The sequence below is a fragment of the Nasonia vitripennis genome, chromosome 4, assembly GCF_009193385.2.
Source record: "Nasonia vitripennis strain AsymCx chromosome 4, Nvit_psr_1.1, whole genome shotgun sequence".
Lineage (NCBI taxonomy): Eukaryota > Metazoa > Arthropoda > Insecta > Hymenoptera > Pteromalidae > Nasonia > Nasonia vitripennis.
This window is the reverse complement of record NC_045760.1, coordinates 15,229,713-15,242,506: the sequence shown is the minus strand read 5'-3', so window position 1 is coordinate 15,242,506 and position 12,794 is coordinate 15,229,713. Positions and strand designations below refer to the sequence as shown.

The following is a 12,794-nucleotide window of genomic DNA, read 5'->3' as shown; positions in this document are numbered from 1 at the left end:
ATTTTTTGCTTATACTTCTGTTTTTGAAACGACGTCGAGAAGCGTACTTACCTCAGTGGCTACCAGAGCTCGCTTTGTGTATCCTCTCTAAATGGTATCCACGGTCTTAACTACAGGGTGTATATCTACACTAAGTCCGTGATGAATGTGATGGTAGGGGCTAGTATGAATTTTGCCCACATTTTGCCTGTTGCTCCATGCTAATACGAATTTTCCTACTCATTGGGCCTTGTATAGCTTGTTGACATTTTGCTTTCTGCACCTCGTTTAAGTTAGTCTACGTTTTAAGATAGTTTATCGACTTGGACAAACAAAATATCCTCCTTTCACATTACCATTGCATGAAGAAAGAAGTTACCAAACTTTTCGTTTAAACATAAAGTCTTTTACGCCGCCACGATGAAACGGTGCTCGAATCGTTTATTGATATTATTACTTATAGCCTTGCTTGGTTTTATTTTGTTCGGCGTAATAGCGGCTGCAAAAGGTAAAAATTTACGATTAAAAAAATGGTATGCGGCTTTATAGTTTGATTTGATTCATTGTAGTTTGACCACGCATTTTTTAGGTGACGGACACTGCGAGTGCATTGACTACGATTGTGGCTGCTGTACCAAGTTACAAGTCAAAAATGTGCTTGATGGAAATCGTAAGTATATTTGTTTTATCAGCATAATATTCTAGTATAGTATAGTCAAATGTAAAGGTATAAAAAGTATTGTTGATTAAATGATAACATTTTTATATTTTCAGTGTGTTCAAACTTTTCATATTTGCCAGAACAGTATGGTTTGTCTGCTACAGTAACTTACAAAGATACAGCTATACTCAACAAAACAATGTCAGGTAAGAATTTCATTATAATGCAGTAGTAATCATAATTGAAGACTACACTATGAAATTAGACTAGTGTGATGACATGCAATGTACGATGTTTTCGCTTAATTAATTGCAATTTTCTTAATAAATAAATGTAACATTTGATGAACTGCAATGATAAAAAAAACTAAAATTGTTTCATAGTGCAGTCTCAGATATGATTAAAATTCATTGATTACAAAATTTGTAAAAATAAACCTTGCAGCTAAGAATCCACTGCCACTCTGCGTTGAAACTTTTGATGAATTGGGTATGGAGTTTTGTCTACGATTTTATAATCTTGACATAAAAGACAAGTGTTTTTCAGGTTGCGTCGAATTTGAGGTATCATTTTTCAAAGTCATGGCTGTTAAAAAAATAAAACTTGTTTGCTTTGGATGCCAAAGTTACCAAACTTTCATTACGGAAATTCATAGTGCTCTTAACGAAGCTCTCGATCATGTGAGGGGCATATCAAATAACGATACAGACAAGCAAAAGGTCTTATTGTTATAAATTAAATATTACTACTTCGTCTAAATCATGTTTCGAAGTATTCGTCAGACGAACAAAATGTTAGTTTATACAAAAAAATAATTTTTACGAATGTATGAAATGAAAATAAGCATATATATTTGCATTTATTTCGTACATCTACTATATCGAGGGACATTAGACCTGCTACGATAATATGATATTGAGTTTATATTCTGCTGATAAAGGCGAAAACTGATGTAGACTCGGCATTCCATTCCAGGTATATCTTTAATTACAAAGAACCGTTTCTGTAATGGACGATCCCCTTTTTTAACTTTGGAAAGCTATTATAAGCGAAGAAAGTCAATTCTAACAATGTAAAAAATTAATTTATCAAGTTTTGTTGCCTTTAGCATAGTTTTGCATTTATTGATAGTAACAAAAAAACCGGAAAAAAATGACATACGATACTTGTATCATAAGTTGTCCTTTAGATCATTGTTTTTAAATATATAAGTAGATTAATAAAGAAAATGACCATTATGTATTTAAATTATCATAGTAAATCAGTGCTAAATATAACAAAGGTAGTCGGTCTATCACAACCATTACGTTCACTGATCCTAGCTTCTTCAAGATAATTATAGTCAATTATAAGACACGATTGGGTGCATATAATTTTCATGAGACGCAGAGCAACTATGATATATTAAGACTCGGGATTCCCTGCCGTCCGATCACATTTTTACGTGATAAAAACAGAGGGGATTCCCCGAGATTACGTGACTTTTTTACGATAGCTCGAGTTTTGTCGAGAAAGTATCTATGCTAATTATAACTTGAATTTTTACGCGCAAATTAAAAAGCGTTTACAATAATTTTATGATCTTTGTTTGTAAAAGAGTTCCAATATAAGTCTGATGGTAAAATGTATAACTTACACCCACGCGATTGTTTGCGAATAGGTAAAACGGAAGATAATCCTACTTTTACTAGTTACCTTTACTAGATACTTCCTACTTTTTTGTATATTTTATTATAGTGATGATAAAACAAATAAAGTACAACAAAATTTTTCTATCAATATTATTAAGAAGAACTTATATTTATTCTATAAATTAGATGTATGTATTTCCAGGCGAGTCTTTTTTATTTCACACTCAACTTAAATAGCTAATAATTTTTCTTCCCGAAAATTGGAGCGAAATAAGCATGATTTCTCGTGAACACAAAACTAAAATTTTCGATGCTAACATAAGTAGAGATGGTTTGATCTGTTAATCGTTGGTTTCACGAGAAAAGTAGCCGGTCAAAAGAAGAATAAAATACTTTAACACGGGGCAAGAGTAGGTTTTCCTATCACTTCGCTCGTATATAGTGATATTGTTGCAATATTTCGGCGCCTTCACTTATTGCTATACCATTTTTTAAGGATATGTGTTGATATGTATATAACCGCTATATGTGCCGTCATCGGGGATTCACTTAAACGAATCTGAGGTGGTGATAAGCATATGAATGTTGCACGAGAGTCGCCAGAGCCATCAAGACAAAGGGCAGCTACAGCCAGTCTGAAACAAGCCGTCCAGCTCATCAGTCACACTTTTGTGTTTTGCTATTTGTATATATTACTCAGAACGCGATATTATACGATTTTTTAAAAAGAATTCTATAGATCTTAGTCTTTTATTTGAATTGTACTGCGTAGCTTACATAAAACATTTTGGATTTGATTTTCAGCGGGATATAATTCTTTGAAAACCATCCCTTTTATTTTTTCTACATTTATCGTTATAATAATAAAAAAGAGAATCACCTATAAATATTTAGTTATATATTGTCCCTTATATATTGCGTCAATAAATCAATTGCACCATGAATCATTCATTGCTGGTGCTGGCTACAACCTTTCTTGGTTTTCTTTTACTTTTCGTAGCATCAGATGAAATAAGTGCGTATTTTATACTTAATTGTTTATTATAAAATGAAAAACCGAGTTATCTATAAATATTTATGCGTGAACACATATTTTTTAGGCGACGGGCGCTGTGAGTGTGCTAAGCGTAATTGTGGTTGCTGCACCAGTTTACGAGTCAAACATATAGTTGACGGAAATGGTATTAATACGTATAAATATATATTTGTTATTTATGTAATATAGTCATAGCATCATGAATAACATTGTCTGCAGTATAAGTAATAATAATAATGTTTACTTTTTCAGTTTGTGCAAACTTTTCGTATATTCCAGAAGAGCTTGGTATATCTGTAACAATAACTTACAATGATAAAACTATACTTAATAATACAGTGTCAGGTAAGAATTCAATGTACCTACAATACTCATTACCCTAATCAAAGACTACAGTAACAATTGTAAAAGTAGTGCAATTTTTTTATTCATTTTTTTCTACGACATTTCAACAATTAAAAAAAAAATTATTATTTTTTCCGAGTATTCGTAACGATGCGTGCATAAGCTGATTCATTTCAAATTCTTTAAAAATAAAAAAAATTAACAAATTGCAGCTCACAATCCACCGCCACTATGCGTGGTGCATGTTGACCAATTGCACATGAACATTTGTTTACGATTCTACGATCTTGCTGTCAAAGATAGGTGTCTTTCTGGTTGTTCTTCACTTGAAGTATCTTTCTCCAAATTTATTCCAAACCAGAAAATTAAACTTGGTTGCTTTAAGCTGGATACTCTCCAACGTTCGAGCACCGAAATTCAAAGTACTTTCAACGAGTCTGTAGTTGATTATTTAAACAGACAATCAAAACATAACGAAGTAGAGCCAAAGGTCGAATCAATATAAATGCAGCAAACGTTTCTACCGCGGGAATATATATATATATATATATATATATATATATATATATATATATATATATATATATATATATATATATATACACACACACACACACGCACACACACATAAACTTCATATTTTATCAACATGAAAAAAAGTTTATATATATCATACATTTTTGTAATAATAAAAAAAATAAAAAGCTTCTGCATCAATAACAAGGAACTATTATTGAATCTTCATATTTTTGCATTTAAAGTGAGAATTGTTATTTTATAATAAAGCCACGCCATTTATACCTATTAAAGTGGAATATAAAAAAACTCATTTTTTAGTTTTAAATATAAATAGGTTGGATTTATAAATGTTAACCGTATATATATATATATATATATATATATATATATATATATATATATAATTAAATTAAAAATTTAGCTTTTGATTTTTAGCGGGATATCTTAGTTCAGTAATTTTGTCAAGCGACTACCAGAGTTCGCTACTTTCATCCTTTAAAAATAACTATCCCTACTTCCCTGTCTTGATTTTGCACGCTACTGTATATATCATATCCAAACACATCGTGCCTTGTATAAGTGGGATCAGTATACGTTCGAATTTTCCCATCTGCACTTCGCGTGGAGAATTGTTGTCGATACTTATTAGTTTATAGTATCACGATAGTCTATTAGTTTATATTAACCGGCATTATCTTTTTCTGTGTTTATCGTTAACTAAATACGAGAAAATCGTATAAATATTTAGTCGCTGCCTTAAGTGCTTGTCTTGCTAAGAGAATAAATCAATCACATCATGAAGCATTCGTTAATAGTACTCGTTACAACCTTTCTCGGTTGTCTAATATTTTGCGTAGCAGCTGAACAAGTAGGTGCGTTACTACCTTATAATTATATATTAACTAACTCGATATCTCATTAAATTTTATTTATATGCATATGAGCACATTTTTCTAGATGACAAACACTGCGAGTGCATTGAGTATGATTGTGGCTGCTGCACCAACTTACAAGTGAAGAATATACTTGACGGAAATTGTAAATATACAAATCGTATAGTACAATAATATTTTCAGTATAAATGATGATGATAATAATAATAATAATGTAATCTTTACCTTTTCAGTATGTTCAAACTTTTCGTATTTGCCAGAAGAATATGGTATTTCTGTTACAATAACTTACAATGGTGTGGATATATTTAATGAAACAATATCAGGTAAGAATTTAGTGATAATAATTTTTATAAAATAAGACTACACTAAAAATTCAGGAAAATGCATACATTTTTGACAAAACAAAACATAGTACATAAAACTTCACAACACTAATAATTATTTGGATTGTTACCATAATTTTTTCGTCTAATGACACGTAAATTATTAACGAACAATAATTTTTGAAAATTATAGTAATAATTAATTAGTGCAGTCTCAGATGTACAAAATAAAATTAAAGCTAATTTATTTAAAAATCTGTATAAATAAAAAAATATAAAATTTACAGCCAAGAATCCACCGGCACTATGCGTGATTCATTTTGACAAATTGCACATGGAGATTTGTTTACGATTTTACCATCTGGATGTTAAAAACAAATGTTTTTCTGGATGCGCCGAATTTGAAATATCTTTCTTCAAAATTTTGCCCCTCAAGAAAATTAAACTTGGTTGCTTTGGATGCGAGACTCAACAAAGTTTGAGCACTAAGATTCAAAGAGCCTTCAACGAGGCTGTTGATTATTTGAGATATCAATCAAAACATAACGAAGAAGAGCCAAAGGTCGTATTGATATAAATGCAGACATTACTATACCTTTTATACTTAATGTTACAATTCGATGTTTATAAATACTTCGATGAATTTCTCACGGAATTTTTCATGAAAAATAATTACGAATTGAATGTATTGTTATACATTAGATTCATCGATATTTGACAAACGCAACGGAAGGCGATGAGAAAATTAAGTATTTTTATAGTTTATGGAATTCACGTATTAGTTGTAAATGTTTTTTATATATGACGTTTGAAGTGCTGGGCTAAAGATAGCTGTTTTCAATTCTGCTGATAGAGGTGAAATCTTGATCCTAATTCAGCATTCCAATCAACATACGTTTCCGCTCTCCGCCAAAATCGCTCTGTAAAAACGTAACATTGGAATTCCAAGAAATTTCTCCAAACATGATTGACAGCTATATATATTGCTTAAAAATAATTGGTTCTAAAAATATTTCATTTTGATAGAATATGTCATATGTACAATTGGGTACGATAATTTGGAAATTATGTAAACTTTTCTTTTGTTTTTAGCGTAACAGTGCGTTTATTGATGAAAAAGAAAAAAACGTAAGAATGTGTGTAAAATTTGTTCGGTTCCATGTACGATTTTGAGTATAAATTAGAGAATGCGATGATAAATAGTCGATAGCACGATGCTCGTTAATCTTGAAAAGGCACATTAAGGATTAATTCAACAGCGATATCAGGAGCCTTTTGGTTTCACCGCCGCAATCGCTCTGCAAAATATTTTGAAAATAATTTTGATTAACGTTTGCTAATTGTTATGTTTGAAACAAACGCATTTTTATTAGCCAATATAATTGAGTTTCATTCGTAGCAAGGGTTATCGAAAGCTATTTTTGGCCCAGGCTTGATTACACATGAAGAAAAGGATGGCGAGTTAGTTGTGATAAACCAATGTTTTGGAATTTTGCATTTTCTCATAGCAACTATAAAATATTCATTTGTTAAACTGCGCAAAGACTTTTTGTAACTAAGATCTTACTGAGATTGTAAGATGCATGAATTTTCTACGTTTTGTACCGATTAAATGATACACAATAAACTTTCTTTATCAAGCTCATGTTCTTATTAGATAGTATGTACGTATGATTATGTGAATGAGATTTTGAGTTACTAACAAATAACTTGTGTACATGTTCAGCTAACAAGCGGTATAAGGTCAATAGTACGAAAAAATGAATAATTGAAAGGCAAAATATTAGGAATTTAAAATTTTATAATTACGTCGTATAACATTTGGTATACATTCAACTTTGCATTTTTTCAAAAAATACTATATACGGCGTATAATTTAATATTTATAATATGAAACGTTTTCCTTGCTTTGTACTTTGTTACGCAGAAATACTGGAAATACAACTACCAGAAATCAAATCCAAAAGAAAAAACGTCCTCTCTACAACCATCATATATATTAAACAAACGCGATTGTATAACAGAATAAACAGCGACACACTTTGCTTTAGCGCGAGTGCGAGACGTCGCTGCCGTCCAACACCAATCCATACTTGGAACCCGCATTTTTTCCCCTGAAAGCAAGCTACTCCGCTCGCCTGCAATGTCTCGCTCTCTCGTATACTTACGAATGCAGCGTGTGTGCGCTCGCGCTGAAGCTGGCGTCATGTTTATTATTGTACCTCTCTCGTGCAACACCGAGCGATTCGCATCAGCAGCACTTTTATCTGCGCATGTGTTTATCGAGTAAAGGAACTTGCAAAGCTAGATTCTCTATTTTTTATTTACAAAAAAAAACCGCAACAATAATGTATGCCTATATAATTATGCTATTATACACAGGTGTGCATGAGAGATGAAGAGAAAAACTCCAGAATACCAAAGTGTATGAGCGATGCTTGCAATAATTTATATATATATATATATATGTGACAGAGGATGAGTATTATAAATTAACAAAACATGTATAATGATAAAAACAAAAGAAGCAGGAGATTATTGTTTGTTCTTTCTTTCTTTCTTTTTTTTGTTTCTGTTTTTAGGACAATCGCTGCGTGTGGAGGTTTCAGCCGACCAAGGTAAGCAATAGTCTCTTGTAGTCTCCCGAGCAGTCATCCTGAAATCGATCGATATTAGACGACTAATGGTGCTGATTAGGGTGCAACAGTTGTGTATTAATAATTCATTAGTAAGGTGCTGCGTGAGAGGTGAAGGATAGACGAAAGAGAAAGTATGAATGAACTACGTCGGACCTGGAAATCACTGGATAAAGATGTATTTTCTCTAAGCTGCCACGGAGAGAAAAAACCGTTGGGGAAAAACATGCGCAGTAGACGGGCGCTAGATGCGCAGAAGGTTCAAACCGGGCCCTTGCCCTTTTCTCTCCCCACTCTGTAATCACGCTCGGGCGTGCAGAGCTAAGCTGCGCTCTTAATGTGCAAGCCGGGCGGAAGATTCGGTTCGCTTAGTTCAGTATTAGAGACTAGAGTCAACGGTTTTTTCTCTCTATGCACTGCGTATACCTACATAGCACCAATCAGCTTTAGCAAAAGAGTGAAGGTTCCGGAAAGTATCGAATTACTCGTGGCATCTCTATCCGCGGTGACGTCCAGTGCCCGACGGTCGCGCGTGAGAGAGTCGGGATGTTGATACTCACATCAATGTCAGCGGCGAGCTGAGTGCCGTATTTCTGCTGATAGGCCTCCTTGATGTCACCCAAATCGATTTCCGAGCGCGCCACGATTATGCGGATGAGGGTCTTGTCGTCGGTTCCCATTCCCTTCATCGCGTGCTTCAGCCTCTTGGCGAAGTAGGTGGTCTTGTCACGGGCGCACCTCACTGCGAAAGAATTACGGTAAGTGTGAATTCCTCGATTTGTCTTGCTATTCTTGCAAGCAAGGATTATACGTAATAATGCGCCTCTGTTTTCTTTGCGATAGACGGCGTACTCACCGACGGCGAGGTAACCGGTTTCGAGGTTACCGGAGAACTCGCTCTTGACGGCGTCCTCGATGCTGTTGCCGGTGATCCTCTCGTACTCGTCGAAGATCTTGCGCAGCTGAGGGAAGCTCTTGGTGATGAGGATGGCGTTGAAGGTGCTCTCGTCGGTTCCCCACTGGCCCTCGCCGGCCTCGACCAGCCTCTCGGCGTCGGCGGTCGCCTGAGCTTCGTTCACGTCCGGATCCTCGTTTCTGCTGGCCTGCGGGTGAGTAAAGAGATTTTTTTTAATTGATATGTAAGTAGTTGGCGAAAGGGGCGTTCGGAAGCGTCGCACTTACGCAGCAGAGGGAGACGAGCAGTCTCTGGAAGTGGCCGGACGTGTCGCCCTTGATGTCGCTCTCGAGGTCGTTGCCGTAAACTGCGTGCAACGAGGGAACATTTGTATAGAATTGTTTGGTTCGTACAGCAGCGACGTATTGATAAGAGTGTCTAATTGCCATCGAGTAATTTGCGTCTATCACTCGATAAATCGCCTTTACGTAAGCGCCTTTAGATCAAGACTCGTCTCTCAATCAGCAACGAGCTTAGATTTTATTTAATGTTTATACTAACGATCCTTGTAGACGGCCGAGATGGTCTTGATTCCGTAGTTGCTGAGCGAGGCGAGGATCTCAATGATGGTCTCCTCGTCGGTTCCGGCGCCGCTGATGGCGTCGTGCAGCTCCTTGGCGTAGAACTGGGGCAACGGCGTCATGAGGGCGATGATGGCGTCCTCGAAGTTGCCGCCGAGCTCGCTCTTGAGCTCGCTGATCAGGTCCTTGCCGTACATGGTCTTGAACTTGTCGGCGATCTCGAGGCGCTGGACGACGCCGCGGTGAGCCAGGACGTCGATGATGGTGCGCTCGTCGGTGCCCATACCCTTCATGGCGTTCCGGAGCATCTCCGCGTCCAGCTCGGGCTCGAACGGGTCGGCCGGGTAGACGGTTGGCGTGCACTGCTTTTCGGGAGAGGCATTATCGTATTATTAAAAAATAAATCGCATAGTAGCTCCCGTTATTAACGCTGCACGCGAAAGATCGATCGTTCACAGAGGCGTCGTGCATTATATTTGGCGCAAGACCGTAATGAATAAGGCCGAGGTTATTGCAACACTGACGTGTATAGATATACGCACTAGCTCGCTCGCTCACGGCTTAAGGAGGCGCATTTTGCAAATGGAACGATTATTTCTGAGATACTCGGAAATCTCGCGCGAGGAACTGTTTACTAGCTTTTTTTTCTGTTTTCTCGGCGTCTCTACTGTTCTTAGAAAATAGAAGCATTTGTCCAGCGCGATATTGAAGGTATTCGTGCCCCTTATTACCCTAGAACATGCCATTTCGAGTAAACAAACGTCGTGTGTGTGTGTGTGTGTGTGTGTGTGCCTAATTCTTTTCCGGAGTATTTATTACCTCCGGGGTATAATTGTCGCGGTTATTAGAAATAGTGAAAAAAGGCTAAGCGCCTCCATTGTTTGAGAATTGGCGTTAGTGTAAGTTTAGCAACGTGGTTAATGTGCAATATACAGGAGCGTTGCTAATAATTGCTCGGGATTTTATGGCTTCCTTGAAAAGTAATTAGAAAACTACATCACGAAACAACCACCGAGTTGTTATTAATGATTCATCCTGCTCAATTTTGACCTCGCGCCACCACTAATATTGTGTTCGTCAAACGTTGTAGTATAGTTATAGATGAACACATTGCTGACGGTCACAACATTATTGTATGAACGATTATTCTATACCGCAGGAAAATACAGTCGCTATAGCAGTTGTACAGGATGTACATTTTTAAATAAAAATAATGTTTATTCTAATAAGTAACACATTCCTCTCTATGCAGTGTATCATTGATGACTATACACGAAAATAACCGCGGCATAGATTATTCATCCATTCATCGTAATAAGCTTATGTTGAATAATGCTATTTATAAAGCGATTAGAAATTCAAATGGTTTTATTTTTCTCACGTATAGGCTACTGAATCTTCCGCATTATTAAAAATCCATTTAATCCCAATGCCAATATACTCTTATTTAATTCTCAAACGATGTCATGAGTCATCTGCACCAAGCCATGAAATTCGCTGTATGTACCAATTCACGATGATTGAACTCCGTCTCTTTCCTTCGGATTTTCGCTCGCACACGCGAGATATTGATCCGCTCGCGAGATAGCTGAGCAGCGCGTGTTGCGAAACGAATTTTTCGAATTCCTCTGCGTGAGATATAACCCCGTAATGCGTAAATCGTGTCTATGAACAGCATTGCATAGACGGCCGTCGAGGAGAAAACCCCGTGAGAATTAATCGTCCGTATAGCCTTGGGCGACTCAGTGGCTAGATCGATTGTTTTTCTCAGCGTCTCGGTGCCGCCTGTACTGATGATGATTCCGCAGAGAAAGGCTCGTCGCGGTGGCTGCGATCGGACGAGTTTCACCGGCTCGTTTTTTAACGGTACATAAAAATAGAGAGAAACGGCGCGGAAGAGGCTTTTTCCAGCCGTGGGATAGACGATAGACGGCGAGCTGTCTTTGCGAAAAATCTCGATTTTACACACGTTGCGTCAGGCGTATACAAATATAGCCGACGTTAATTAAAATTCATTTTGCGGCTGATGCGCTCTCGCGCGTGGTATGGTAAACATTCCGGAAATTCCCTGTTATGCTGATGACGACGATAATGATGATGCGAAGGTGACGCGATTCGTGAATTTATAATCTTCCGGACAGGACGTTCAATGCCACGTCCAACGCGTTAACAGTGTGTCGGCGTCCCGTAAAATACATCAGGCACACAGGTCGCCGGTAATTGCGCCAAATGACACACTTATACCCTCTCAATTGCACGCGCGTCGCGAGGTCCATATACGCTGCGTACACATCGCGTTATATGTCCTAAACTACAGCGGCTTGTGATATACTGACCTGCACATGGTAATACTGAGAAGCCGACATGGTTGCTGCTTCTTTATCCTGCAAAAGTAATTGGCTGGATTAACGTGGGAGCTGTACTTGTATGGGCGGGAGTCTGAGAAATGCACGGGTCGAGTCGTGGATGCACAGTTGCGGATATGGAGTAATAATTCGGTGAAGCAATTGGTTTTTAATGCTACCCAGTCTCTACTTTGAGCGTGTGTAATTTAAAATCTTGAATTAAACGGGAGAGATCGCGCGGAGGTATTGTATTAAAAAAGTGGTTAACAACAAGCGACACAAACTCTATGATTTTCAAGCGAAATACTATTGATCGAAAAGTATATCACGGTACATCTGCAAGAAGCGCGTCATTTCGTTAGAAAAACTGGTGTAGCACGAGAGAAATCCGCGAGTTTCCAGCCGGTGCAGTGCGCCGGTTGCACTACTGCACCGGCAACTTATGCGCGTTCGCCAGCATATACATCACCGCTACCAGAACTACCGCAATGCCCTCCGATCTACCATTGTCCCAACGCGCAGCGTTACTTCTTTGGATACGTTGAAGCGACCGTAAGCTTCAAAATATTTACCGTCAAAGTTTCACTATGATCACAAAGAGCGAGACAGGCACGTCTTGACGCGGCGATAGTCGAACTGTGACTGCAGCTGCGGCGGGAGAGCCTCGCGTCGTCGTTTCCACTTGGCTAGCGGCCAGGAAGTGTGCGTGCGTTGTCTCACTGACTCGCGTGTACGTACACGGATCTCTGGGTGTGGCGTGGAGTGGTGTAAGTGTATTACGCAGAGCATCGGCGCGCGTCTTTTGGAGAACTGCGAAAGAGGAAGGGAGATGGTACGGTATAATGCCGGTTCTCTTTCTCTCTTTCGCTGTTTCCAAGCGGATAGCCGGCTGTCGTGGCAATCGGCAGCTGCTCTGTCTTTTCTATACCTATATACACTGCGCTGTT

The 12,794-nt window shown here is 37.6% G+C and overlaps 4 protein-coding genes across 14 annotated transcripts; 3 read left to right on the top strand and 1 right to left on the bottom strand.

Moving 5' to 3' along the window:
- The first annotated feature begins 2 nt into the window (after positions 1-2).
- On the top strand, positions 3-2,422 carry LOC100680447. 2 transcript variants are annotated; one of them, XM_003426871.5, is made up of 5 exons: positions 3-487; positions 569-649; positions 754-846; positions 1,085-1,129; positions 1,187-2,422. In XM_003426871.5, exons 1-5 carry the CDS (start codon positions 400-402, stop codon positions 1,372-1,374), a joined length of 495 nt encoding a protein of 164 aa, XP_003426919.1. In that variant the 5' UTR covers positions 3-399; the 3' UTR covers positions 1,375-2,422. The 2 variants fall into 2 exon arrangements, with proteins under 2 accessions (XP_003426919.1, XP_008208386.1); XM_008210164.4 differs by having other exon boundaries at positions 1,085-2,422.
- Positions 2,423-2,927: 505 nt separating this feature from the next.
- On the top strand, positions 2,928-4,214 carry LOC100679599. The gene is made up of 4 exons (XM_003426865.5): positions 2,928-3,286; positions 3,372-3,452; positions 3,560-3,652; positions 3,865-4,214. Exons 1-4 carry the CDS (start codon positions 3,211-3,213, stop codon positions 4,155-4,157), a joined length of 543 nt encoding a protein of 180 aa, XP_003426913.1. The 5' UTR covers positions 2,928-3,210; the 3' UTR covers positions 4,158-4,214.
- Positions 4,215-4,601: 387 nt separating this feature from the next.
- On the top strand, positions 4,602-7,031 carry LOC100680505. The gene is made up of 4 exons (XM_003426872.5): positions 4,602-5,043; positions 5,129-5,209; positions 5,298-5,390; positions 5,678-7,031. The coding sequence occupies exons 1-4, from the start codon at positions 4,968-4,970 to the stop codon at positions 5,965-5,967; spliced, it is 540 nt and encodes a 179-aa protein (XP_003426920.1). The 5' UTR covers positions 4,602-4,967; the 3' UTR covers positions 5,968-7,031.
- Positions 5,079-12,620, bottom strand: LOC100113566 (annexin B9). Of its 10 annotated transcripts, none has more exons than XM_016987992.3 (7): positions 12,420-12,620; positions 11,839-11,886; positions 9,483-9,867; positions 9,209-9,288; positions 8,883-9,129; positions 8,587-8,768; positions 5,079-6,310 (listed from the first exon to the last, which is right to left on the bottom strand). In XM_016987992.3, exons 2-7 carry the CDS (start codon positions 11,866-11,868, stop codon positions 6,260-6,262), a joined length of 975 nt encoding a protein of 324 aa, XP_016843481.1. In that variant the 5' UTR covers positions 11,869-11,886; positions 12,420-12,620; the 3' UTR covers positions 5,079-6,259. The 10 variants fall into 10 exon arrangements, with proteins under 10 accessions (XP_016843481.1, XP_032455749.1, XP_032455751.1 ...); XM_032599858.1 differs by having other exon boundaries at positions 9,483-9,864; XM_032599860.1 differs by having other exon boundaries at positions 9,483-9,864; positions 11,839-11,902; positions 12,420-12,494.
- Positions 12,621-12,794: the final 174 nt, after the last annotated feature.

Excerpts from the sequence above, each read along its gene's own strand:
- LOC100680447 (XM_008210164.4), top strand. The coding sequence starts at position 400 with ATGAAACGGTGCTCGAATCGTTTATTGATATTATTACTTATAGCCTTG. Across the intron at positions 650-753 it reads AAATGTGCTTGATGGAAATC|TGTGTTCAAACTTTTCATAT; the intron begins GTAAGTATATTT and ends TTATATTTTCAG. Across the intron at positions 847-1,084 it reads ACTCAACAAAACAATGTCAG|CTAAGAATCCACTGCCACTC; the intron begins GTAAGAATTTCA and ends TAAACCTTGCAG.
- LOC100679599 (XM_003426865.5), top strand. The coding sequence starts at position 3,211 with ATGAATCATTCATTGCTGGTGCTGGCTACAACCTTTCTTGGTTTTCTT. Across the intron at positions 3,287-3,371 it reads CGTAGCATCAGATGAAATAA|GCGACGGGCGCTGTGAGTGT; the intron begins GTGCGTATTTTA and ends CATATTTTTTAG. Across the intron at positions 3,453-3,559 it reads ACATATAGTTGACGGAAATG|TTTGTGCAAACTTTTCGTAT; the intron begins GTATTAATACGT and ends TTACTTTTTCAG.
- LOC100680505 (XM_003426872.5), top strand. The coding sequence starts at position 4,968 with ATGAAGCATTCGTTAATAGTACTCGTTACAACCTTTCTCGGTTGTCTA. Across the intron at positions 5,044-5,128 it reads CGTAGCAGCTGAACAAGTAG|ATGACAAACACTGCGAGTGC; the intron begins GTGCGTTACTAC and ends ACATTTTTCTAG. Across the intron at positions 5,210-5,297 it reads GAATATACTTGACGGAAATT|TATGTTCAAACTTTTCGTAT; the intron begins GTAAATATACAA and ends TTACCTTTTCAG.
- LOC100113566 (XM_016987992.3), bottom strand. The coding sequence starts at position 11,868 with ATGTCGGCTTCTCAGTATTACCATGTGCAG. Across the intron at positions 9,289-9,482 it reads CTCGGCCGTCTACAAGGATC|TTTACGGCAACGACCTCGAG; the intron begins GTTAGTATAAAC and ends CGTTGCACGCAG. Across the intron at positions 9,130-9,208 it reads TGCTCGTCTCCCTCTGCTGC|GCCAGCAGAAACGAGGATCC; the intron begins GTAAGTGCGACG and ends ACTCACCCGCAG.